General features: G+C 37.8%; 1 protein-coding gene across 1 annotated transcript; it reads right to left on the reverse strand.

Annotated features, from left to right (window-relative positions):
- TTPA (alpha tocopherol transfer protein) lies at nucleotides 1-27,581 on the reverse strand. Its single transcript, XM_031669586.1, has 5 exons — nucleotides 27,351-27,581; nucleotides 14,145-14,298; nucleotides 7,103-7,296; nucleotides 5,393-5,503; nucleotides 1-2,609 (listed from the first exon to the last, which is right to left on the reverse strand). Exons 1-5 carry the CDS (start codon nucleotides 27,552-27,554, stop codon nucleotides 2,436-2,438), a joined length of 837 nt encoding a protein of 278 aa, XP_031525446.1. The 5' UTR covers nucleotides 27,555-27,581; the 3' UTR covers nucleotides 1-2,435.

Below are 27,581 nucleotides of genomic sequence, written 5' to 3' on the forward strand. Positions count from 1 at the left end.
TTTATGTGAAAGATGTTTATTTTCTTTCAAACAATATTAAAACAAATAAATTACTGTGCAGTTAACACAATGAGCACATAATACAGTTAATCTTTTAAAAGGCACTTCTGGTATAATCACTAAAGTAATATGGACAATTAGACAATTACTTGCTTTGACACTTTGTTCGTTTACCCATTCATTTCAATTTTCTTTTAATATTCTTCAGTGAATTGCTTCATTTGTAAACATTACCAAGTTCCATCATAAAATATGCCTAGATTGATTGACTTATCTTAATTCTATTTGCTATTGATCCTATCATCAAAAAATCACATTTAAAAGACATTTTAAAATGTTATCCTTTATTTGGGTACTAAACTAATCACTCCTCCACAGAGTCATAAGAAAGTATTTGAAATAGCCAAAAATAAATGAAGTGGAACTGGTGATATAAATCTTCCAGAAACAAAAGTTGGGTGAGCCAGAGGTTTTTTGTTATTCACACTGTTTATTCTTTTTAAGTGGTTTTATTCATTTATAATTTTTAATTATACAATTTTAAATAGTATGCTTTTATTTTAAAAGAATTTAAAGTGTTTTTTAGAAAACAGGCAGGGTCTAGTTTTTTAATAAAAATTATAGTGTTGTTAGCTTCCCAATGCTAAGTCAAAATCAAAACACGTTCTCTAAAGAACATCCACAATTACTTTCAATTTTATCATAGATATATGCATAATCATAAGTATCAGCTTACCTGATTAAACTAATTTTCTTATAAAGAAAAACACCCTTCACATATCCTTACATAAAGATACTATTAATGTATATGATTAATGTTGAAACTTAACTAGCTGAACAAATGTTCAACAGATTTTGGACCCCATATTCTTTCATTTTCAGGTTTATAACAAAATTAAGAAATTATAAAATACTTATAAAAAGTACAAAAATTATGTCATAAATTGAGAGCTATGTTGAATATAAAGCTGAGATGATATCTTTCTTAATAAATGAAATATTATAAACTGCAGTACAAACAGTATGTCTTTACCGGTTATTTATTTATTTTTAAAATAGACACAGGGTTTCCCTGTGTTGCCCAGGCTGGTCTACCACTCCTGCGCTCAAGCAATCATCCTGCCTCGGCCTCCCAAAGTGCTGGGATTACAGGTTTGAGCCACCACGCCCAGCCTCTACCAGATGTTTTTTTTTAAGTTAATATAAATTGCAGGATTTGATTAAAATATTCTGATACAATAGTCAAACTCATATTATTTTATGCATAGTCTGAAAAATACCAGATGTAATTGACAGTAATTTTTTAAAATATAAACAGTTCCTTTCCTTTGTGTAGTTATGTTATTTTTAACTAAAAACAGTTCATGTATAAGACAATTAAATATGATTCCATCCCTTTCTGTGTAGTCATAAGAATAGCCAAAAGCAAAAGTTAAAATTACATTTTTGATTTGTTTAAAAATGCAAAACAGATATTGAGAAGCCGTCAACTGTGCCTGATGTATTTTCTAAATTACTTTGTTACTCAATGACATCAACATGAATGATTTCATAGAGATCTAAAGATGCCACACAAAGTAGTATGGTATATAGACTCCTCAGTTGAAAGTTTCTATTGTGGCCAGGCGCGATGGCTCACGACTGTAATCCCAGTACCTTGGGAGGCTGAAGCAGGCAAATTACTTGAGTTCAGGAGTTTGAGACCAGCTTGACCAACATGGCAAAAACCCATCTCTATGTAAAAATACAAAACTTAGCCAGGAGTGGTGGTGTGCACCTGTAATCCTAGCAGAGGTTGCAGTGAACTAAGATCGCACCACTGCACTCCAGCCTGGGGGACACAGCAAGACTCTGTCTGGAAAAAAAAAAAAAAGTTTCTATCGTGTTAATATACTAAAATAAAATTTCCCTGAGATGAAATGTCTTGCTGGCCCACAGGAATAACTATAAAACTCTATTCAGATTTTAATTATAATGAATTATAATTTAATCTGACATCCACTTAAAATAAGTGTTAATTTTTTTATCATCAGTTGACTTGTGCGAATATTTTTACATGGAATATTTCTAAATTTATTTCTAAACTAACATAATCAGAGAACTTTTTAAAAATATAATTTTCTAGAAACATACAAAGATGCACATGAACGGCTACTTTAGTAATAACTTTCATGTTCTCTTCCAAGTACAAAATCGCCAATTTTTATGCTCTTAAAATGTACTGCCATTTAATTACTTCAAAAGTAGAGAAAAAAGCATTTAAAAAGTAAAAAATCTTTCCAAACACTTGTGTTCCTCATGTCAGAAGATTTCTACATTTTTAAAGATCAGGCAAGCATTAGTTTAAAAGATTTGCTCCTTTTCTTTCATTCATTTAACCAGGTTGGATATCACTCATGTTTTTAATTAGGAAGCCATTCACATGAAATAACTTCTCATTGAACGCTCTCAGAAATGCTGCTGAGATAATCTTCAGATTTCATTATAAAATTTGTCCATTCCTGACAAATGTCCTCCATGGAGAATTCTTCACCCCCATATTCCAGAGGAAGAATGTCTGGGAAATGCTGAAGCAAGCTTTGTTTGTAGTTGTTCCCATGCATATGAATCTGAAATAGCCAAAACATTTTAGAAGGAATCCTCATTAGATGCATTTCCAGTGGAAAATCAACCTCATAAAACAAGGTATTCTAATAACTTCTAAAATAGGAAAGTATAAATAGATACTACATCCTTTATTCCTCTGGTTATGAATCTAATAATTTTACTTATGTTTAGGTTGTGTTACTGTGGATCTAATAATCTTACTCTTTCTTGGATTTGCATTCTTATAACTCCATAAAATTTATAAAAAGTCATTTTCCTCTTCCATAAGTAAATTTTTAAAGACTAAAGTTATTTTATAAATTCTATTCCCTTATTTGCAAGTGATTCTTACCAAACTAATATCTTGGGACTAGTCTATAGATAATAAAAATGTACTAGTTGGTACCAATTCATATTAAGTAGAAGCATATATCTGAGCACACAATTAGGTCTATGAGAAACAATTTATATGGTACAGTCGATGGATACTGTTGGCTAGTATAAAGTTAAGAGACAGCCAGGTGCAGTGGCTCATGCCTGTAATCCCAGCACTTTGAGAGACCAAGGCAGGTGGATTACTTGAGCTCAGGAGTTCAACACCAGCCTGGGCAACATGGCTGGTACAAAAAAAAAATACAAAAATTAGCTGGGCATGGTGGTGTGGGACTGTAGTCCCAGCTACGTGGTGGGCTGAGGCAGGAGGACTGCTTGAACCCAGGAGGTGGAGGTTGCAGTGAGCTGAGATCGTGCCACTGCACAAAGTGAGACCCTGTCTTAAAAAAAAAAAGAAAAAAAAAGTCAAAATTTTTTAAAAATATGAAAAAACAATTATGACGGTTGAGAACCTTAACTTTTCAAATATTTTAAACTATAAAAATTGATCATAGAATGCCCTGAAGTTAAGAGAAAGCCATCGAAACTTGAACCAAAAGCACACACCTGCTAAAATAAATAAATAAGCTTTTTCCACTTTCTAGGGCAAAATGTTCCTCTATGAATTCAACAATCATTTAATAAGCACCTACTATGTGCCAGGGTATGAAGCTTGATGGATGAAATGAGTTTCCTATACTCACTTAGGAAACTCACAAAGCCAATCTTTAATTTTTTTTTCTGAAATATGTGAAATATTATCAGTTAATTGAGAAGAAATTCTGTCTCCTCAGGAAGCGGCAAAATAAGAAAATGTATGGGGCATTGCCAAAAAGTTGAAAAGGAAAAAAGTGGCTGGATCAGAGTTTTTTCTCCCTATTTTGGCAAGTCTGTTTCATGTCAACTAACTTTTGCTGACATCCTTCCCCTAACTTCTCAACTCTTTACTTTTCTTTCTTTTTTCTCCATATTCTCCTATTTCTTAGGTTCAGTTTATTCTTGTTTTTGTTTTTATCTAAAATATAATGCAAACTAGAAATAGCTATTTTTAACTCTCTAAGGATTAAACAGAGGGAAACCAACTATTATCAAGTTACACTGAAGATAGAAAAAGACAAACAAAAAAGTTGATTTGTATAAAAATACTAGAATAAAAAGTAGCTGAAAATGGCCATCTTTGCTAAAGCAGGCAATTTAAGGGTGGTTCCTGAAGACAAACAGAAATATCCACTAGATAACCTCTAAAGAAGCTCGAGGGGCATAACTTTCTGACCAGGTATAAGATGTTATATTTTCTTAATATGAAAGAACATCTTTTTTTAAAATTCCAAATGTGTTATTACAGTTTATATTATCACTGCTGACATTTCAGTAATTTTTTAGATTTAAATTGTTAAAGCCTTTACAACTGTTTTGTGTTCAAGGCATTAGATGATGCCAATGTTTGTCTAAATAGATGCTCTAAAAATTCTTCTTTACAGATTAATTTAGAAGAATGGTTGCCATTCTTGAGAACGCATACTCTATTTTCAATATTTCAAAAAGTCTAAGAGATATGAGATGTTTTTTCTGAGATAAGACTCCATAGGGTAGGTAAAAAAAAAAAAAAAAAATCCAGTATCTTTGCTCTAACTAGCGTGACATTGTCATATACCTCAGTTACTGTGGTTCTCAGTTACACTGAAACTGTTAATTAGGCTTCACTGTTTAAGAAAAATGTTTATTTTTATTTGCGTTAATAATAAATTCACATGGTTACAAATCAAAACAAGATAAAAGATACACAGTGAGAGATCTTGCTCCCAAACCTATTCTCATCTACTGTAGTTCACACCTCTTCTCATGTTCCCTATAGATATCCACTTATATTACTTTTTGTATATCCTTTTAATGTAAATGTATGAAATATATTCTTATTTCTCCGCTTTGTATACAAAAGGTAGCATGCCATAAACACTATTCCACATTTTGCTTACTTCAGTTTACAAAACATCCTGCAATCTCGTTGTTTTCTGTTGTGTCGATATTTATTTAACCAATGCCCTAATGGTGAACACCTGCTGGTTTTCAGTCTTCTGCTGCTGTGGCTCCTCTAATATATGTAATTTTGTTTATGTACAGGTAATTCAAGACAGTGATTTTGATGTCTTTGCCACACTGCCCTCTATAGGAATATACCATTAAGCATTCCAACCGGCAGTGTATGAAAAGCCCAGTTACCCCACAGTCTTACAACCAATATGCCTCATTTTTATAAATTAAAACTAAATTTTAATTTACTTTTTTTTAGTTGACTTGTTAGATAAATATTCAAAATATTGGGCTAACGACATAGATGGGCAGGTACGAGGAAAGATAATAAAGCAATCCTTAAATTAAAAAGGGTTGGAATGTTTGGCGTAGAGGAACACAAACTTGAATACGCTTTACTCACCCGTTTCTTAATTTTTTCAGTCAGGAATGGTTTGATCATGGAAAAGACAGCATGGAAAATTACTGGTTCATTTATCAAATGGATGCCACGAACTTTCAATGGAAATGAATCCTTTTGAAAATAAAAAAATCTTAATAACAAAACATAAATATTACAATCTGATACCTAATGTCAAATCTCTTCTTTGAACACTTGCGAAACTTACGGAAATATCTAAAGTGTGATTTTATCTTCAAAATTATTTATTCCAACAACACACAAGCGTCACTTACAGTTCTCTGTCACTAGATTAAGAAAAGATCTCTAAAAAGGTTTCTCCTTATAGATTTGGCAAAGTATTTTACGAAATATCTGCACACTTTCACCAGAAAATTCCTTTCCCATCACATATAGATGTTCTTTTAACAAACCAATGAGTCCTTTGGAAATTTACATTTAATTTTTTCCCCAAAAATGTTTATTTTGAGAAAAAAATTCACAAATATTGAAAGACTAGGACAATAAACACATACTTTTAAACTCTGACATTGGTATACGTCTTTAGCATCACAGTAATATAGGCTTGTTTAGAAAGTTTACAAAGTTAAGAGTTAAAGGAAGAGGATAGTTTTCCTACCTACAAGTTGTATTATTAATACAGAGACCTTTCATTCCAAGGTTGTTTTATATGAAGTTCTTTTATTTTTTCCATGCATTGCTTTCAGAGGTATATTATTAATTTGGGGATTGTCCTTCCAAATCCCTTCTATGCATAATTTTCTTTTAAACATAATTGCTAATATGCTGTCTAAATAATTTTCAACCCACTGTGTTCCACTGATACAATACAGCTTTTGCAAATATCATGTTTTATTATTGTTGCAAGAATCCATCAAATGAATGTGCCATTTCTTAAGTAACCATCTTTCTATTTTCTGGACTAATAAAGTATTTATTTTATTTTATTTCATTTTACTTCTTTACTGAAATTGATGCTGCAGTAACTGTCTTTATGTATAGGAGAAGTGGTGGCTATAAGCACAACTTTTACATTCAGATGACCTGGGCTGGAATTCTCACTTCACTACTGACAAACTGTGCGTGCCTGGGCATCGCTATGTCACTTCTCAGATATAGTTTATTAATTGCAAAGTGGGAAAATACAATAGTCATATGTCATAGGCTCAGTGTGGACATTAAAAGATAATGCATTTGAAACACTTAGCAAAGTACCTGGCACATAGTAAGCTATTATTGTTATATGCTCTCTTTAATATATTAAAGATTATTCCTTAGCTAGTTTCCCAGAAATAGAATTACTGAGTCAAAGGTGATGACCACTTTAAAAACCTTTTGAAAAAAAAGATATCAATATATACCTACCAAGACTTATGTGACATCTTATTGTGCCATTGCTTATATATTTTTTAATCAATTTTTAATTTAGGAAAAATATTTTAATGATGAAAAGATAAAGTCACCACATATTAAGATGCATAAATCCTCTCATTACTAATTTGAACGTATTTTTGCAGTTTGTTGCAACATTTTTTCTTTTATAAACTAATAACATTTTACTTCCTCTTAGCATTATTGAATTCTACATATTATTTCTAAAATTGTATTTAAATTTCTAATAAATGTACTTTTGCTTCTCTTTGTCTAATATATAACAAAATTTAAAACTATAATTTGTAAGTATTATGCCTAATAGTTAAAATATACATTTACCGTAAGTACAGCAGCAATCTTCTTGGCTACAGATGGAGTGATTTGAAAAGCATGAGAAAACTGCCAGCCTTCCAGATCAAAGATAGCCTTGATTCCATTCCGCTGAGTTTCTACCTCCCGTACAATAAGCTCGGATGTGATTAGACTTACTCGAAATACATCATAAGCTGTAAAAACTTTGGGGTCCCAGTGTGCTAAAAAAACAAAGCATATCATATCTTAGCATTGTATAAAAAATCAGAAAGATTTCCAAAGGGAGATTAATTCATTTTAGACTTAAAAGATCAGTTGAAATAAAAGCATCTACAAAGATCATGAATTGAATAATAAATCCAACTGGGGTACAAGAACATGTGCCTGCTTCTCCCTCCCTCCTCAAATTCTAGCAAAGAATGACTTTTAAAGAGTATGGGGGGAAAAGGAATGGATGCAGGATGAATTTGACTACAAGATGAAGTTACAACCTCACATAAAGATGGGAACGCCATTGTGTATGCTCCAAGCTCAGAGGTGTTGGAAATGGAAAAGCAAGGGCCTGGATTATAAAGAGCAATTAGGGCCCCATAGTAACTAAAGAGGTGGCTAAGAGAAATGCATGAGGAAACAGACAGGCAAGTTGATCCTCTGACAGCCTTCCAGTGGCAAGAAGCACATTGTAGAGTCATGTCCCTGTAGGCTAGAGCAGGAAGTGAGGGCTTGGGAAAGAAGAGCCAGGAAAGCACTTAGGTGGCTGCCCACACCAAAGAAAAACAGGGAGTACCTGTGCTAAGAGAGGAGTTACTGAGATTCTTGTTCATTCATCTCACCCCTTCCCACCACCCCCGGGACAGGTCATGCCATGCAGAAATGACAGTAATGGATAGACAAGCAGATAATCTTTTTTAAAAGACATCTATTCCTTAAAAATTAGAATATTAAACACATTCATACACAGAGAGAGAGAGAGGGAAGCCAAACTCAATAGACAAAGGCATCAACTCGAGAAAATAAGAAAGCAGGAGACACTTAAAAACATAATAGAAGCCAGGTGCAGGTGCCGTGGTAAGTGCCTATTAGGGTGGTTGAACTGGTGGCAGGGGGACACTGAAGCCCAGGAGTTCAAGTCCAATCAGGGCAACATAGCAAGAACCAGTCTGTGTAAAAAAAAAATATTTAAGAATTTTTTTAAAGAAGCATAATAGTTTCAGCAGGGGTGGGGAGAATACTGTAAGTTATTACAAGAACAGACTATTATTAAAAAGACTCAGTTGAGATCTTAGAAATAAAAAGATAAGTTTTTAAAAAAAATTCATTGATGGGAGAAATGCTGGAAAAGACAGAGCCGATCAAGGAAAAATGGTTTAGAAGATTAAGTTGAAGAATTCTCTCAAATTTGGCACAAAAGAGCCAAGAGTTCACATGTATGAATAAAAAGGTAAGAAACACATGCAGCTGGATCCAGGAGTTTCAACATCCAACTAATAAAAGTTCTAGAAGGCAGTAACAGAGAACAAAGGAGAGAGGAATCATAGCAATAGAGAAAAGTTCTCCAAAGCTGAAAAAAACATGTAAGTCTTCAGACTGAAGTGCCCGACAGGATGAATGAAAAAGAAAAAAAAAAAAAAAAAAACAATCTTAACTAAGTAATAGTAAATTTTAAAGCAAACAAACAAAGTTTCTGGCATGGGGAACTGGATAGAATGGTAACACCATTTATTTATTTATTTTCAACTCTTTTTTAGATTCAGGAGGTGCATGTGCAGGTTTGTTACCATGGTATACTGCATGATGCTGAGGTTTCAGGTATAGATGATCTTGTCACCCAGGTATGTGAGCGTAGTACCCAATAGTTAGTTTTTCAACCCTTGCTCCCCTCCTTCCCTCTCCTCTCTTGTTGTCTCCAGTGTCTACGGTTCCTATCTTTAAGTCATATATATCCAGTGTTTAGCTCCTACTTATAAGTGAGAACGTGTAGTATTTGGTTTTCTGTTCCTGTCTTAATTCACTAAAGATAATGGCCTCCAGCTGCATCCATGTTGCTGCAAAGGACATAATTTCATTCGTTTTACGGCTGTGTAGTATTCCATGGTGTACACGTGGTGCCATTTATTGAGATAAGAGACGTGTTTGGGTGGAAAAGATCATAAGTATGGACATGTTAAAATGGTGACTGTGAGATATCCAACTGGGTGCAGCTGGAATAGGAGCTAGTTGTGTGGGTCGGGATCCTCAAGGAAAAGGTGGGAGTGAAGATACAAATCTGGGGGTTGTTTGTGCCTATATGACGATCCACATGAGACAATCTGGGATTGTCTCAGAGCTATGTTTTTCTCTATCAAAGCAGAGAGAAGAAAATGCTGAGGCCAATGTCCTAAAAAAATTCAGAGTTTAAAGAATGAATAGAAGAGAAGATGCCAGCAAAAGAGATTAAGGAGGAGCAGCCAGTGAGGTCAGAGGAAAACACCAGGTGGACATGGCATCAGAGAAGCCAAGGGAAGAGGATTTTTCAAGAAAGAGGAAGTGATTCACTGTGTTGAGAGGTTAAGTGAAATAGGACTAAACCCGCCCATTAGATGTGGTGAAAAGAAAGTCACTGATGGTTGGTTATGTTCATTTCAGCAGGGATGGGAGTGAAATCAAACTAGGGTGGGCTGAGGAAGAACTGTGAGAAAATATGGATGGTGGACATAGCTAACAAAAGGAGTCTGGCTGAGAACAAGAAGAGGGGGAGATGGATGTAAGGAAATGGAGAAGGATGGAGAGTTTTGTGGAAACAAGGAGTTTTTGTTTTGTTTTCGGTGGCTGGTCATTAACTGATTTAAATGATAACTGGTAGCATGTAGTAGCAAGAGAAAAGTTGAAGATCTAGAAAAAGAAAGAATAAACAGAAATATTCCTAAGAAGGCACAATGCGATTGTTATTTTTTAATTTTTATTTTCTGTCATATTAATGGATCCTTTAGGAGGTGTGTTATTTTTTAAAAGTCTCAAATTTCTGGCCGGGTATGGTGGCTCACGCCTCTGATCCCAGCACTTTGGGAGGCCAAGGTGGGCAGATCACTTGAGGCCAGGAGTTCAAGACCAGCCTGGCCAACATGGTGAAACTTTGTCTTTACTAAAAATACAAAATTAGCTGAGCATAGTGGCACACGCCTGTAGTCCCAGCTACTTGGAAAGCTGAGGCGGGAGAATCGCTTGAACTCGGGAGGCGGAGGTTGCAGTGAGTCGAGGTGGCCCACTGCTCTCCAGCCTGGGCAACAGAACAAGACTCTGTCTCAAAACAACAAAAAACAAAAAAACAACAACAAAAAAAACCAAACCTCAGATTTCTCATAAGAATTTGAATAATCAACCCACAGGTAACCCAGATCAAAAATACTATACTAACTTCAGACATTGGCTGAATACAATAATGATTAAAAAAACAAGCAGAACAAAAGAAGTTTGCCAATCAAAAAAATAGTTAATATCCTAAGTTCTGAACCAACCAACATAATTGTTTGACCTACACTGGCTAATATAGTAGCCATTAGCCATGTGTGGCCATTCAAATTTAAATTAAAAATTTAGTTTCACCGGGTGCAGTGGTTCATGCCTAGAACCCCAGCACTTTGTGGGTCTGATAGGGGAGGATTGCTTGAGGCCAGGAGTGAGACCATCCTGGGCAACATAGTGAGAACGTATCTCTAAAAACTAAAAATAAAATAACCGACTGGGTGTGGTAGCACATGCCTCTAGTCCCAGCTACTCCAAAAGCTGAAGCGGGAGGATCACTTGAGCCCAGGAGTTCAAGGCTGCAGTGAGCTGATTGTGCCACTGCACTCTAGCCCAGGTGGCAGAGCAAGATCCTAGCTTAGAAGAAAAAAAAAAAAAATCTGTTTCTTAGTTGCAGTAGTCACATTTCAGCGCTCAATAGCCACATGAGAATAGTGGCTACTGTAGAACAGTTTCATCATCATAGAAAGTTCTGTGGTACAGTGCTGGCTAGAATTTAAGCTCCATTGAAGCAAAAGAAAAATATACCTTATATTTTGAATTCCTTCTTCAGTATCTACTTCACATGTATTGAGCGCTTTTATGTACCAGGTAATGTTCTTGTTATATTTTAGATAGACTGATTGATTGATTTCATGCTTACAGCAACCCTATGTGATAGCTTTTCACTATGCCCATTTTATAGATGAGAAAATGCAGTTACAGCTACATAGTGTTTCACACAGCTAGAATGTAGCAGAGCTGAGATTCCAATCCAGGTCACATGCTCCAGAACCTGTATTCACAAGAACTAAGCCATAGTCAAAACTTCACACTCACTGTTAAATTTTACTTTTGCTGCTGTAGTATACTATGGAAACTCAAAAAACATAAAATTATATCCTCCAGTATGTTGGCTGATAAAGGTCAAAACTTAGCTTCACCTTGGGTTGCCCGGCCCGCATGGAGGAAAGGGCTGTGTGTATTTTCTCATTGCTTTTACTACACAGAGATGGTATCTAGAGGAAGTGGTTATGCTAAAGTTCTATCAAAAAGCTCCACCACAGATTTCCTTCTTTAACTCCTCCCATTAATTCAATTAAATTTAGAAAAGTTTTCATTTTACTCATAAAACTTTCTGAGTTTCTCCCTTTCATCTTAGAATAAGAGAACATACAGGAGATTTGCAACATACCTTCCTGTTCTGACCATCATTAAATTACGTTTTCTTGATTTTCAAATCTCTTGAGTTAAACAATATACTTCTAAATTAATGTGCTACACGAGGCCCAGAAAATATCCCTACTGGTTCAGTGTTAAGGTATTTATGATCAAATCTGCACATCTGCTTTCTCACTATCAAGGTGTCACTTTTACTTCTTCACCTGCCTCAGTCAGTTTATGAACAAACTAGAAACAATAAAATCTAGCCAGGCAATGCAGAGCCAAGACATTTACAGAAATAATTAGCTGCAGGTTTCAGTTTTATGGTTCTTGGACCCCTGAGTAGAGTTACCAGGTAAAATATACAACACCCAATTAAAGTTGAATTTCAGATAACCAGTATATAATTTTTAACATAAGGATGCTCCATACATACTTAAAAACACTATTTGTTGTTTATCTGAAATTCAAATGTAACTGGGCATCCTTTAAATTTTATAACATATAGGTTTATTTTCTAAATAAAACATAGGTACTTTGTTAAATCTGGCAAGACTACCACTAAATAGCTCAAGGAACTTCATTGCTGTGAGCTCATTCAATTTCCTCTGACACTAGTGCAGCAATGAAAGAACAGAAAGATCATGATGTCTGTTTTATATATGGGATTTCATGATTAACTCAATTTTATTTGACACTTAAGGTAGCACACAAAAATAAAAAATAAAAAACAGCCCCAAATCATTTTACTCCATCTTCCAATATCCTTTCGAAAATTATCTTCTTGCAGTATAGCAAGCAGTTGAGTTATAGCCAGGTATCTTATCTATAAGCAGGCAAGAAATGCAAATATTTAAATATTTTAAATCTTTAAATAGTTTAAATCTTTAAAGATATAGATATTTCTGTAAAATCATAATTCAAAAATTCTGGTCATGAAATGATAGTTTATCTTTGTCCTTCCAACTGGGTCATGAGATATTCTGGGAATAGTGTGAGTCCCTCTCCTGTGCCTGTCATTTTTAATCACACACAGGTCTGAAGGAGGACAGAAGTTATAGGTCACCAATTGCTATGGTCTGAATGTTTGCGTCCCCTCAACGGTCATATGCTGAAATTCTGACTCCCAACGTGATGGTAGTAAGAGGTGGGGCCTTTGCGAGATGATGAGGTCATGAGGATGGAACCCTCATGAATAGGATTACTTCCCTTATGAATTCCAAGAGAGATGCCTTTTCCCTTCCAATATGTGAGGTTAAAGTGAGAGATATCACCTAGGAACCAGGTAGCAGCCCTCACCAAACACCAAATCTGCCAGTGCCTTGATCTTGGACTTCCCAGCCTCCAGAACTGTGAGAAATAGAATTCTGTTTTTATAAGTCATCCAGTCTATGGCATTTTGTTATAGTGGCCGGAATACACTAAGACACCAATCTACAAGAAACACTAGCAACACCTAATAGAAAAAAGGGGGATGCAATGAGAATAAACAGGAGTTAATGGAATACAGTATTTGCAACAGCTCCCAGAGGAGTTGCCTTTCCTCTGTACCCTCCTCCACCCAAGAGAATGAGCCTCTTGCTCCTCGGCCTGGGGCATTTTCGAACTAGTCATTCACTCACTCATTCCACAAATATTTAGTGACTGCCTACCAAGCACCAGACCATGTTTTCAGTGCTTGGAATACACCAGTAAACAGAGCAGATAAAATCCATAATCTCATGGAGTTTACATTATAGCCCAGAATTCTGGTTGTTTTTTGTTCGTTCGTTTGTTTGAGACAGACTCTTGCTCTTTTGCCCAGGCTGGACTGCAACGGCGCAATTGGCTCACTGCAACCTCTGCCTCCCAGGTTCATGTGATCCTCCTGCCTCGGCCTCCCAAGTAGCTGGGATTACAGGCATGCACCACCACACCCGGCTAATTTTTGTATTTTTAGTAGACACAGGGTTTCACCATGTTGGCCAGGTTGGTCTCAAACTCCTGACCTCAGCTGGGATTACAGGCATGAGCCACCATGCCCAGCCAATAGTTCAGAATTCTTATTTGTACTTCCCACTAAGCATTTTTGAAACACTATTCCATGATTTTTTAAAATATTCTCATACTATTTATCGTCACTATTTTCCTTTCTTCTTGTCTTGTACAGTTGACTGCATGGAAGAATGGAACTAGGATTTTCACTTGTATCTGTTAATTTTCTCACAACTACCAAAGTGTTATTATATTTGGGGGACATTAAGACCTAAATTAACCTAAGTTAAAACCTAAAATTTTAAATTAAAGCCCAAATTCCTAAAGATGAATGCTTTGAAGCTCTCTATATGGTATTCAAGGAAGAAATGGAAGAAAGAGAGAAGAGAGGGGAGGGAACAGAACTGGATTGGAGGAGAGGAGAAAAAAAGAAGAGTTGTATATGACTTACCGATTCTGTAAATAAGAACTTTGCTGCCGGTAGGATCCCTGGATCTCAGGACTCCATGGTAGCCAGCCTTTAGGAGGCCAATAATACTTCTAGGGTGTAGATCTGCACTTATTTCTGGACATTCTGCTCTCCACTTATAATAGTTTTGTAGTAACTGAAAAATAAAATTAAAATTGTCTACAAATGGCATACATGGTAAGGATTTTGTAAAAATGAAAGAAAAGCTTTGGCATTGTGTATAAACTTTGCCATCCATTATGTCAAGAGTTTAATCTGGGGTATCTTTTTAGCTGTGAAAACTGGAAGTTCCCTTTATCAAGGATCTGAGGTGACCGGGGTTTATCACAAATTCAGAGCTGAGCAATTTTCATCCACCACCCATGGCATTTCTCCAAAGACAGCCCACCAATTCCCCCCCTCCTGATATACCTATGCACCATTCTTCGCATTAAGAGGTGGCATCTATTTGCTTCCCTCCCCTTGAATCTAGGCTGGCCTTCCACCTCGCTTTGATCTAATATCAATTGGCAGAAGTGACACTTCATGGGCCAAGCTTTAAGAAGCCTGGTACCTTCTGAATTTACTATTTGGGATCCAGACACTATGCGAGATTACTGAATGATAGCAGTTCATGTGGAGAGAGGCATGAAGGTTAAGAGGCCATCCTGGATAGTGTGACTTCAGCCAAGTTCCCATCTAATGCCATGTGGAACAGAGATGAACCACTCCCACTGAGCCCTGTGCAAACTGGTGATATCAAAAACAAATAAATCATTGTGTTTTAAGCCACTTATTCTTGGAGTGACTTGTTACTTAGCAATAGAGAACTGAAACACCACCTTTGGTATTTTTTGAAATAAGGAAGTATAGAAATCAATCAAATGAGTTAGAAGAGCCCAGTAGCAGTATGCTTGGGTATTGGATCTTGTCAAAATATGGTTTGAAGAAATCCCACTTTCTTTCTTTCCAAAAGAACCACCAGAAATGTCTAATTGCATATGCAAATAATACAAACACCGCCAGCATATTGTGGAAAATACTAAAGCAAATTATGTACTCAAAAATTATTATGTTTATATTTTAATTTTCCTCTTTATGATTTTTGGCACTCTCAATTTTTCACAAGTTACAATATATTTGTTTTGAGTTTAAAGAGACCTATTAACAACGTGAAACTGCAATGCAAAGAAAAGGACAGAATTTATATTTGAGAGTCACTGGAATAAACAAGGTAACTATAACCACAAAAACAGCAATGATCTGGTGGAGAAACTACAAACAACAAAAACTAGAGAGGAAAATGCTGAGCCTTGGAAAATGTCAATGGCTGGGAATGGCTGGAGGAAGAGAGAAACTGAGTGGACCTTAAGAGAACCAGCACTGGTAGAGGAGAGGGAAGACAGTGCCATCTGTGTTGCTCTGCTCCCCCTCATCCCCATCTCTGATTTATCTCCCTCTCTTTCTCTCTCTGTCTGTCTCCCTCTATTTCATTTCTGTATTTAATAAACTTTTCTTAACTTTAAAAAAAGAGAGAATGTTGCTAAGAGTTAAATGCAGAGGGAAGTAAGAAAGAAAAAAGTCAATTTGCCAACAAAGAAATAATTGGTGACCTAAATAGCAGTTTCCAAAAGCAGTGAGAACAACAGGCACATTGTGGATCCTAATATCTTCATTCTACTCTATAAGGTAAATTTCTCCTCCTCCTCCAGTCTTAGGGGGTACCAGAATAATTGTTAATAGCATTCTACAATGCTGTTTACTTTTCTGATAGTTTCCTCAGAGATAAAAAGTCTTTTTCATTCCAATTCAAGTAAAATGCTAGAGGCAGCATATTAGTAACTACATAGAAATTTTTTTTTTTTTCCTGTGGAATGATAAAAGTCGTGGCTTCATTAGAAGGATGATTTAGGTTTAATAGTGGCAGGGTGCTCAGCTTATTCATCTCTGCAGAGTGCTGCACACTCAGGAGATAACAACACGTGTTGAATGAAAGAATAAATTAAGTCATGAGTAAACCAACTGGATCCACACACTTGAAAAACTGACTTCTATGTAGAGGCACAAATCACTATCTGGCACAATTTTTGCAAACTGAAAGATGTAAACCTGGATCTTTGGTCATTACTTATCCACTGATAGATAAATTCACAGTACAGTTGTCATAAATAAATTATGTAAATGAACTGCTACTGAGCAATTCTCAAACAAATCACCCTATGTCCACAACAACAACAAAGAAGTGGCTAAAAATAAATATTCATTATTGGAAGGTGTCTGTTTTGCAATTATTAGAAGTAAATAAACATTTAAAATGTTATGGGTTAACTATGTTTTGTAACAGAGTAGGTTTCTTCTTACATGTTTCATGTACTTTGAAGCAAAATAAGAATCACCATATTTGGAGCACTTTTATAGGGTCTAATGCCATCATTTGAATTCCTCCTCACAACCACCCTGAGAAGTAGCTACAGTTGTGGCATTATAAGAATAAGAAAAGTAATGCTCCAACCAGGTGCAGTGGCTCACGCCTGTAATCCCAGCACTTTGGGAGGCCAAAGTGGATGCATCACGAGGTCAAGAGATCAAGACCATCCCGGCCAACATGGTGAAACCCCATCTCTAAAACTACAAAAATTAGCTGGGTGTGGTGGCGCATGATCAGGAGGTTGAGGCAGGAGAATCACTTGAAACTGGGAGGCGAAGGTTGCAGTTATCTGAGCTGAGATCGTGCCGATGCGCTCCAGCCTGGCAACAGAGCAAGACTCTGTCTCAAAAAAAAAAGTAAAGTAAAACTCTGAGAAGTTACACATTTGTTCAAGGGCAGTCACTATCAGGAGCAGAGTAGAAACTGAAATGGACACATGATGTGAAAAATTTTATTAAAAAAGCTGCATTTAGAGAGAAATTAGCAGGGAGAATCTATGGAATTTTGAAAGCTTTGGGAAAACCATAAAGATAATTATAGCATAAAAAGCTTATCATGTGGAACAAAAGTATAAGGAACTGGGCTATCACTTGATAGAAGGAATTCATGAGACTATGTAGAACAGGCAGAGAAGTGAATGGTTATCTGTTTTATATGTTGAGAAGTGAATGGTTATCTGTTTTATATGTTTGTTGTTTTAAACAGAAGAGGCAAGTGCAGTGTATTTGAGAGCACAGGCTCTCTCCTGAGCCCCACCCAAGTTCAAATCCCTGCTTCAACACGTAATAGCTACATAATTTCAGAAAAGTTACTTACTCTTTATATCTCTTTCTCCCAAAATGAGAAAATAATAAAAGATAATCCATGAAAACCCTACTTACCAAAGTATGTTGCATTCTATAAGCACATTAGCTATTAGGATTATATAATAAAACCTTACTAATTCATTATAACTTCAAATACAAAAACTAGAATAATGAGAAATTTCATTGTGACTGAAGCACTTATCAAGTTTTCTTTATACAAAAACCATAGGGCTTCTATATTATGAATGAAGAAGTTAGAGTTGAATTAAGTGCTATTGCAGAGGAAAATGAAAAAAAAGTTTTGCACTCTTACCCTTTCCTTTTCCTTTCCAGTTGGCAGAAAAGCAAGACAAAGAGTTCACAGACAGAAACTTGATTTATATCCAGTGGATTTAGACACAGTCCTGCTAGCCAATTCCTCAAGGGCATAGTGCAATGAAAACAATTCCTTATTTAAGGAATACAGAAAAAAATATATATGTCCCAGGGGCTGAGGGTCAATTTTATTTTTCTATTTAAACGTTACTTTTTTAAAAGCAGCTAAAAGGAAATCAGTAAGTTAAACATGTTTTATTGTTAGTTATCTCTAAACATATATATGTTTAACGCCTTATTTAAGCTTCATTCTTCATAGGACCTGAGATTGTGTTTTCATATTCAGTAGTTACCAGTACATATTAGTTTATTACTCATGATATTGGGATACTTATATAGACATCTAAAAAATGAAAATAAATAAAGCTGGATTCCTATTTTACTCCTAACATAAAAACAAATCTCAATAGATCAAAGACTCCAACATAAAAAAGATAAGACATAAATAACTAGAAAAAATTTTGGACAAGAGAAGAGATTATAAAACCCAAAGGCAATCAAAGACTAATAAAATCAATTCATTTGATTACATTAAAATTTAAAATTCTGCACAGAAAAAATATAACTAACATAACAGACAAAAATCAAGGACAAAGGCCTAAAATACATTAAAATATTTTACAAATCAGTAAAACATAAAAATGGGATCCATTATAAGATGGCTGAATAGGAACAGCTCTGGTCTGCAGCTCCCAGTGTGATCAATGCAGAAGACAGGTGATTTCTGCATTTCCAACTGAGGTACCCGGTTCATCTCATTGGGACTGGTTGGACAGTGGGTGCAGCCCACAGAGGGTGAGCTGAAGCGAGGTGGGGCATCGCCTCACCTGGCAAGCGCAAGGGGTTGGAGGATTTCCCTTTCCTAGCCAAAGGAAGCCGTCAGAGACTGTACCTGGAAAAAGGGACATGCCCACCCAAATACTATGCTTTCCCAAGGTCTTAGCAACCACAGACAAGGAGATTCTCTCCTGTGCATGGCTCGGGGGGGTCCCATGTGCATGGAGCCTTGCTCACTACTAGCACAGCAGGCTGAGATCTAACTTCAAAGTGGCAGCCTGGCTCGGGGAGGGGCATCTGCCATTGCTGAGGCTTGAGTAGGTAAACTAAGCAGGCCAAAAGCTCAAACTGGGTGGAGCCCACCACAGCTCAACAAGGCCTATGGCCTCTATAGACTCCACCTCTGTGGGCAGGGCATAGCTGAACAAAAGACAGCAGACTGCTTCTGCAGACTTAAACATTGACAGTTCTGTCTGACAGTTCTGAAGAGATGAGTGGTTTCCCCAGCACGATGTTTATGCTCTGAGAATGGACACACTGCTTCCTCAAGTGGGTCCCTAACCCCTCTGTAGCCTAACTGGGAGACACCTCCCAGTAGGGGCCGACAGATACCTCATATAGGCCCCTCTGGGACGAAGCTTCCAGAGGAAGGATCAGGCAACAATATTTGCTATTCTTCAATATTTGCTGTTCTGCAGCCTCCACTGGTCATACACAGGCAAACGGGGTCTGGAGTGGACCTCCAGCAAACTCCAACAGACCTGCAGCTGAGAGATCTGGCTGTTAGAAGGAAAACTAACAAACAGACAGGAATAGCACCAACATCAACAAAAAGTACATCCACACCAAAACTCAATCTGTAGGTCATGAACGTCAAAGACCAAAGGTAGAAAAAACCACAAAGATGGGGAGAAACTAGAGCAGAAAAGCTGAAAATTCTAAAAACCAAAGCACCTCTTCTCCTACAAAGGATCACAGCTCCTTGCCAGCAATGGAACAAAGCCAGACAGAGAATGACTTTGACGAGTTGACAGAAGTAGGCTTCAGAAGGTCAGTAATAACACACTTCTCTGAGCCAAAGGAACATGTTCAAACCCATCGCAAGGAAGCTAAACACCTAGAAAAAAAGGTTAGACGAATGGCTAACTAGAATAAACAGTGTAGAGAAGACCTTAAATGACCTGATGGAACTGAAAAACATGGCATGAAAACTTCATGACACATACACGAGCTTCAATAGCTGATTTGATCAAGTGGAAGAAAGGGTATCAGTGATTGAAAATCAAATTAATGAAATAAAGCAAGAAGACAAGGTTAGAGGAAAAAGAGCAAAAAGAAACGAACAAAGACTTCAAGAAATATGGGACTATGTGAAAAGACCAAATCTACTTTTGATAGGTACACCTGAAAGTGATGGGGAGAATGGAACCAAGCTGGAAAACACTCTTCAGGATATTATCCAGGAGAATTTCCCCAACCTAGCAAGGCAGACCAACATTCAAATTCAGGATATACAGAGAACACCAGAAAGATACTCCTCAAGAAGAGCAACCCCAAGACACATAATTGTCAGATTCACCAAGATTGAAATGAAGGAAGAATTGTTAAGGGCAGGCAGAGAGAAAGGTTGGGTTACCCACAAAGGGAAGCCCATCAGACTAACAGCAGATCTCTCGACAGAAACCCTACAAGCCAGAAGACAGTGGGGCCAATATTCAACATTCTTAAAGAAAAGAATTTCAACCCAGAATTTCATATCCAGCCAAACTAAGCTTCATAAGTGAAGGAGAAATAAAATCCTTTACAGACAAGCTGAGAGATTTGTCACCACCAGGCCTGCCTTACAAGAGCCCCTGAAGGAAACACTAAATGTGGAAAGGAACAACCAGGATCAGTCACTGAAAAACATGCCAAATTGTAGAGACCATTGATGCCATGAGGAAATTGCATCAATTAATGGGCAAAATAACCAGCTAACATCATAATGACAGAATCAAGTTCACACACAACAATATTAACCTTAAATGTAAATGGGCTAAATGCCCCAATTAAAAGACACAGACTGACAAATTGGATAGTCAAGACCCATCAGTGTGCTATATTCAGGAGACCCATCTCACATGCAGAGACACATATAGGCTCAGAATAAAGGAATGGAAGGCAGGGCGCGGTGGCTCACGCCTGTAATCCCAGCACTTTGGGAGGCCAAGGCAGGCGGATCACAAGGTCAGGAGATCGAGACCATCCTGGCTAACATGGTGAAACCTTGTCTCTACTGAAAATACAAAAAATTAGCCAGGCGTGGTGGCGGTCGCCTGTAGTCCTAGCTACTCGGGAGGCTGAGGCAGGAGAATGGCGTGAACCCAGGAGGTGGAGCTTGCAGTGAGCCAAGATCATGCCACTGCACTCCAGCCTGGGCAACAGAGCAGGACTCTATCTCAAAAATAAATAAATAAATAAATAAATAAATAAATAAAGGAATGGAGGAAGATCTACCAAGCACGTGGAAAGCAAAACAAACAAACAAACAAACAAAGGCAGGGGTTGCAATCCTAGTCTCTGATAAAACAGACTTTAAACCAACAAAGATCAAAAGAGACAAAGAAGGCCATTATATAATGGTAAAGGGATCAATTCTACAAGAAGAGCTAACTATCCTAAATATATAAGCACCCAATACAGAAGCACCCAAATTCATAAAGCAAGTCCTTAGAGACCTACAAAGAGACTTAGACTCCTACATAATAATAATGGGAGACTTTAACACCCCACTGTCAATATTAGACAGATCAATGAGACAGAAGGTTAACAAGGATATCCAGGACTTGAACTCAGTTCTGCACCAAGCAGACCTAATAGACATCTAGAGAACTCTCCACCCCAAATCAACAGAATATACATTCTTCTCAGCACCACGTCGCACTTATTCTAAAATTGACCACATAATTGGAAGTAAAGCACTCCTCAGCAAATGTAAAAGAACAGAAATCACAACAAACTGTCTCTCAGATCACAGTGCAATCAAATTAGAACTCAGGATTAAGAAACTCACTCAAAACCGCACAACTACATGGAAATTGAACCACCTACTCCTGAATGACTATTGGGTAAATAAGGAAATGAAGGCAGAAATAAAGATGTTCTTTGACACCAATAAGAACAAAGACACAATGTACCAGAATCTCTGGGACAAATTTAAAGGAGTGTGTAGAGGGAAATTTATAGCACTAAATGCCCACAAGAGAAAGCAGGAAAGATCTCAAATCGACACCCTAACATCACAATTAAAAGAGCTAGAGATGCAAGAGCAAACAAATTCAAAAGCTAGCAGAAGGCAAGAAATAACTAAGATCAGAGCAGAACTGAAAGAGATAGAGACACAAAAAACCCTTCAAAAAATCAATGAATCCAGGAGCTGATTTTTTGGAAAGATCAACAAAATTGATAGACCGCTAGCAAGACTAATAAAGAAGAAAAGAGAGAAGAATCAAATAGGCACGATAAAAAATGATCAAGGGGATATCACCACCGATCCCACATAAATACAAACTACCATCAGAGAATACTATAAACACTTTTACTCAAATAAACTGGAAAATCTAGAAGAAATGGATAAGTTCCTGGACACATACACCTTCCCAAGACTAAACCAAGAAGAAGCTGAATCTCTGAATAGACCAATAACAGGCTCTGAAATTGAGGCAATAATTAATAGCCTACCAACCAAAAAAAGGACCAGACAGATTAACAGACAAATTCTACCAGTGGTACAAAGAGGAGTTGGTACCATTCCTTCTGAAACTATTCCAATCAATAGAAAAAGAGGGGATCCTCACTAACTCACTTTATGAGGCCAACATCATCCTGATACCAAAGGCTGGCAGAGACACAACAAAAAAAGAAAATTTTAGACCAATATGCCTGATGAACATAGATGCAAAAATTCTCAATAAAATACTGGCAAACCGAATCAAGCAGCACATCAAAAAGCTTATCCAACATGACCAAGAGGGCTTCATCCCTGGGATACAAGCCTGGTTCAACATACGCAAATCAATAAACGTAATCCATCACATAAACAGAAGCAACGACAAAAACCACATGATTATCTCAATAGATGCAGAAAAGCTCTTTGACAAAATTCAACAGCCCTTCATGCTAAAGACTGTCAAAAAACTGGATGTTGGCCGGGCGCGGTGGCTCACGCCTGTAATCCCAGCACTTTGGGAGGCCGAGGCGGGTGGATCACAAGGTCAGGAGATCGAGACCACGGTGAAACCTCGTCTCTACTAAAAATACAAAAAATTAACCGGGCGCGGTTGTGGGTGCCTGTAGTCCCAGCTACTCGGGAGGCTGAGGCAGGAGAATGGCGGGAACCCGGGAGGCGGAGCTTGCAGTGAGCTGAGATCCGGCCACTGCACTCCAGCCTGGGCGACAGAGCGGGACTCCGTCTCAAAAAAAAAAAAAAAAAAAAAAAAAAAACTGGATGTTGATGGAATGTATCTCAAAATAAGAAGAGGTATTTATGACAGACCCACAGCCTATATCATACTGAATGGGCAAAAACTGGAAGCATTTCCTTTGAAAACAGGCACAAGGAAGCCCTCTCTCACCCCTCCCATTCAACACAGTGTTGGAAGTTCTGGCTAGGGCACTCAGGCAGGAGAAAGAAATAAAGGGTATTCAATTAGTAAATGAGGAAGTCATATTGTCCCTGTTTGCAGAAGACATGATTGTATATTTAGAAAGCCCCACCGTCTCAACCCAAAATCTCCTTAAGCTGATAAGCAACTTCAGCAAAGTCTCAGGATACATAATCAATGTGCAAAACTCACAAGCATTTCTATATACCAATAACAGACAAACAGAGAGCCAAATCATGAGAGAACTCCCATTCACAATTGCTACAGTGAGAATAAAATACCTAGGAATCCAACTTACAAGGGATGTGAAGGACCTCTTCAAGGAGTACTACAAACCACTGCTCAACGAAATAAAAGAGGACACAAACAAATGGAAGAACATTCCATGCTCATGGATAGGAAGAAACAATATCGTGAAAATGGCCATACTGCCCAAGGTAGTTTACAGATTCAATGCCATCCCCATCAAGCTACCAATGCCTTTCTTAACAGAATTGGAAAAAACTACTATAAAGTTCATATGGAACCAAAAAAGATCCCGCATTGCCAAGACAATCCTAAGCAAAAAGAACAAAGCTGGAGGTATCACGCTACCTGACTTCAAACTATACTACAAGGCTACAGTAACCAAAACAGCATGGTACTGGTACCAAAACAGTTAAACAGACCAATGGAACAGAACAGAGGCCTGAGAAATAACACCACATATCTACAGCCATCTGATCTTTGACAAACCTGACAAAAACAAGAAATGAGGAAAGGATTCCCTATTTAATAAATGGTGCTGGGAAAACTGGCTAGCCATATGTAGAAAGCTGAAACTGGATCCCTTTCTTAAACCTTATACAAAAATTAATTCAAGGTGGATTAAAGACTTAAATGTTAGACCTAAAACCATAAAAACTCTAGAAAAAACCTAGGCAATACAATTCAGGACATAGGCATGGGCAAGGACTTCATGACTAAAACACCAAAAGCAATGGCAACAAAAGCTAAAATAGACAAATGGGATCTAATTAAACTAAAGAGCTTTTGTACAGCAAAAGAAACTACCATTAGAGTGAAGAGGCAACCTACAGAATGGGAGAAAATTCTAGAAATCTACCCATCTGACAAAGGTCTAATATCCAGAATCTGCAAGGAACTTAAACAAATTTATAAGAAAAACAACCCCATCAAAAAGTGGGTGAAGGATATGAACAGACACTTCTCAAAAGAAGACATTATGCAGCCAACAGACACATGAAGAAATTCTCATCATCACTGGCCATCAGAGAAATGCAAATCAAAACCACAATGAGATACCATCTCATGCCAGTTAGAATGGCGATCATTGAAAAGTCAGGAAACAACAGATGCTGGAGAGGATGTGGAGAAATAGGAACATTTTTACACTGTTGGTGGGAGTATAAATTAGTTTAACCATTGTGGAAGACAGTGTGGTGATTCTTCAAGGATCTAGAACTAGAAATACCATTTATCCCAGCAATCCCATTACTGGGTATATACCCAAAGGATTATAAATCATGCTACTATAAAGACACACGCACAAGTATATTTATTGTGGCACTATTCACAATAGCAAAGACTTGGAACCAACCCAAATGTCCATCAATGATAGACTGGATTAAGAAAATGTGGCACATATACACCATGGAATACTATGCAGCCATAAAAAAGAATGAGTTCATGTCCTTTGCAGGGACATGGATGAAGCTGGAAACCATCTATCTCAGCAAACTATCACAAAGACAGAAAACCAAACACTGCATGTTCTCACTCATAGGTGGGAACTGAACAATGAGAACACTTGGACACAGGGTAGGGAACATCACATACCAGGGCCTGTTGGAGGGAGGGGAACTGGGGGAGGGATAGCATTAGGAGAAATACCTAATGTAAATGACGAGTTGATGAGTGCAGCAAACCAACATGGCACATGTATACCTATGCATCAAACCTGAACGCTGTGCACATGTACCCTAAAACTTAAAGTATAATAGTAAAAAATGAACAAAAGTAAACACAGGCCATTTTCAGTTAACTGGAAATTTTGAAATTTTACATGTATATAAAAATTATTAATCACACTTATAATTAAATAAATGCATATTATAATAACAATGAAAAAGTATATCTCTTCTAGCAGGTTTATACACAAAACATGTTTGGTAATACAGTGTGGGTTATGGAGGAAAAGGCAAAATCATGTGATATCAAAGTGACAAGTGATAGAGATTCTTTCTTTCTCTCTTTTTTTTTTTTTTTTTTGAAACAGGGCCTCACTCTGTTGTCCAGGCTGTCGTGCAATGGCACAATCTCAGCTCTCTGTAACCTCCGCCTCCTGGGTCTAGTGATTCTCCCACCTCAGCCTCCCAAGTAGCTGGGATTACCAGCATGTGCCACCACACCTGGCTAATTTTTGTTATTTTTTGTAGAGATGAGGTTTCATCACGTTGCGCAGGTTGTTCGTGATCTCCTGAGCTCAATTGATCCACCATCCTCAGCCTCCCAAAGTGCTGGGATTGCAGGTCTGAGCCACTGCGACCTTTGGAAGGCACTGAAAACTCTTTGGAAGACACTTTGCTATATTACTCAACACTGAAAAATACACATCTAATTTCACCCAGCAATTTCACTGGTTGAATTTATCCTGTAAGTTTATATTCCTATTTATGCACAAAGTATAAGGACATGAAGCATGCCCAGTCAGTGATGGAAGAAACCAAGCCGCCTTGTTGACTGCAACTTGTGTACGACTAGGCAAATCGTAGAGTCCAAAAAATAATTGTTGAATGAAGGAATGAACAGCAATAAGCCCTAAGTCCAATAACAGGTTACATAAATATTAATGTAGTCTGCTATATCCATACAGTAGAATAACAGCAGCCCAATAAAGAGTAAGATGGATGTATACCAGTTGATACGGGATGGCTGCAAAGACAGGAAAGAAAGACAAAATAGAAATCACACACAAACATGCTTGTGCAAGATCAGGCTGACTAAAAAGATAAATGAGTAACACTAACCAGCCTCTGGGTATGTGACTGACAAACTAAAGTTTGAGGTAGGGAGCTTTTTTCCTTTAGAAAGTTTGTGTTAGAAACTTGTTTTTCACGTTTTAGGATTTTGTGTTATCTAGATTATTTTTACCATAATTTTACTTAAGTTAAAAACAACCTCAGGCTGCTCTGTCTCTATGGAGTAGCCATTATTTTGTTTCTTTACATTCTTAATAAACTTGCTTTCACTCTAAAACAAACAAACAAGAGAAACCCTCAAAAACCTCATACTGAGACACACTGGAATTTTGTACTATAATGTCTTTCCTGCTAGGCAGCTGTGTGACACTGAACAAGCCACTTAGAGAAAGGGCTAGATCTGGTCCAACTGCTAAATGCTTACAGTGTGCCAGGCACTGTGCTGGGCACAGCTTGTTCTGTTAAACTGGTTAATGTTCAATCTTCACAATCAATGAGACAGGCATTTCCATCATTATTTAACAGATAAGGATGCTGAACCTAAAGTGATAGAACTCAAGATCGCATCCCTCTTTCTAATCCTTATCTTTCCATCACCTCTTCTTTCAATGAGCTGTAACAAACCGGAAACACAAAGGAACTGCCCGGCTACAACCCAGACTCGAAGTATACTGGGTTGTTTTACTGTCTTGACACTTAAGTGTTACTAGTAATAATACTATGTTGCTACTATATGGCTTCAGAGCTTCAGTTTTACCAGCAATTTCATTTTCCCCGCTACACGTAGTTAATCTGGTCACGTGTGATAAATCTGAGCTTCGAACTTCTAAGCTGTTACTTTGTTTTGTACCACAAGCTTTCCTACAGAGAGGAAGGCATTTCCCCCAAACTTTGTAGGTTCAGGAGACTCATCTAGCGCAGGCGTTCCCCAGGCTTGAGATCAAATGGGCCATTATCCCACCGCTCCAACACTTTCTAGGTTTCTCGTTTCCATGACCCAGAGAAACTGGAAGGACCAGCGCCGGATTCTCGTAACACCTACAGCCTCAGCGCCCACGCCAGGTGGTTACCGGCGCATTACCTGCCAGGGTCCTGCCTGCACCTTGGGCTTTGGCACGGGTCGGGGATCCCGGGTCGTGGGACAGGGGACTGGGCGGGTGAGGTGCGCACTGCCGAGCGCCCGGGACACGCACGCTTACCCTCCAGGCCAGGTCCAGATCGAAATCCCGGGCGCGCAGGAACCGCAGCAGGAAGGAGTCGGTGAGCGGCAGCGGCGCGAGGGGGACGCCAGCTTCCAGGGCCCGGCGCCGCAGCTCCGCCATGCCCGGCTGCAGCAACGGCGAGTGGTCCGGTAGCGCGTTGAGCTGCGGCCCCCTTGAGGGCTGGAACCGCGCCTCTGCCATGCCCGCCGCCGCCGCTGGGGCCGCAGC

The sequence above is a fragment of the Papio anubis genome, chromosome 8, assembly GCF_008728515.1.
Source record: "Papio anubis isolate 15944 chromosome 8, Panubis1.0, whole genome shotgun sequence".
NCBI lineage: Eukaryota > Metazoa > Chordata > Mammalia > Primates > Cercopithecidae > Papio > Papio anubis.

Bases quoted from the DNA above. Each gene is read 5' to 3' on its own strand.
- TTPA (XM_031669586.1), bottom strand. From the start codon at position 27,554: ATGGCAGAGGCGCGGTTCCAGCCCTCAAGGGGGCCGCAGCTCAACGCG. The intron at 7,297-14,144 runs GTAAGTCATATA...TTGTTTTTTTAG, and splicing joins AGTTCTTATTTACAGAATCG to CACACTGGGACCCCAAAGTT. The intron at 2,610-5,392 runs GTGAGTAAAGCG...TGGCTATTTCAG, and splicing joins CTGAAAAAATTAAGAAACGG to ATTCATATGCATGGGAACAA.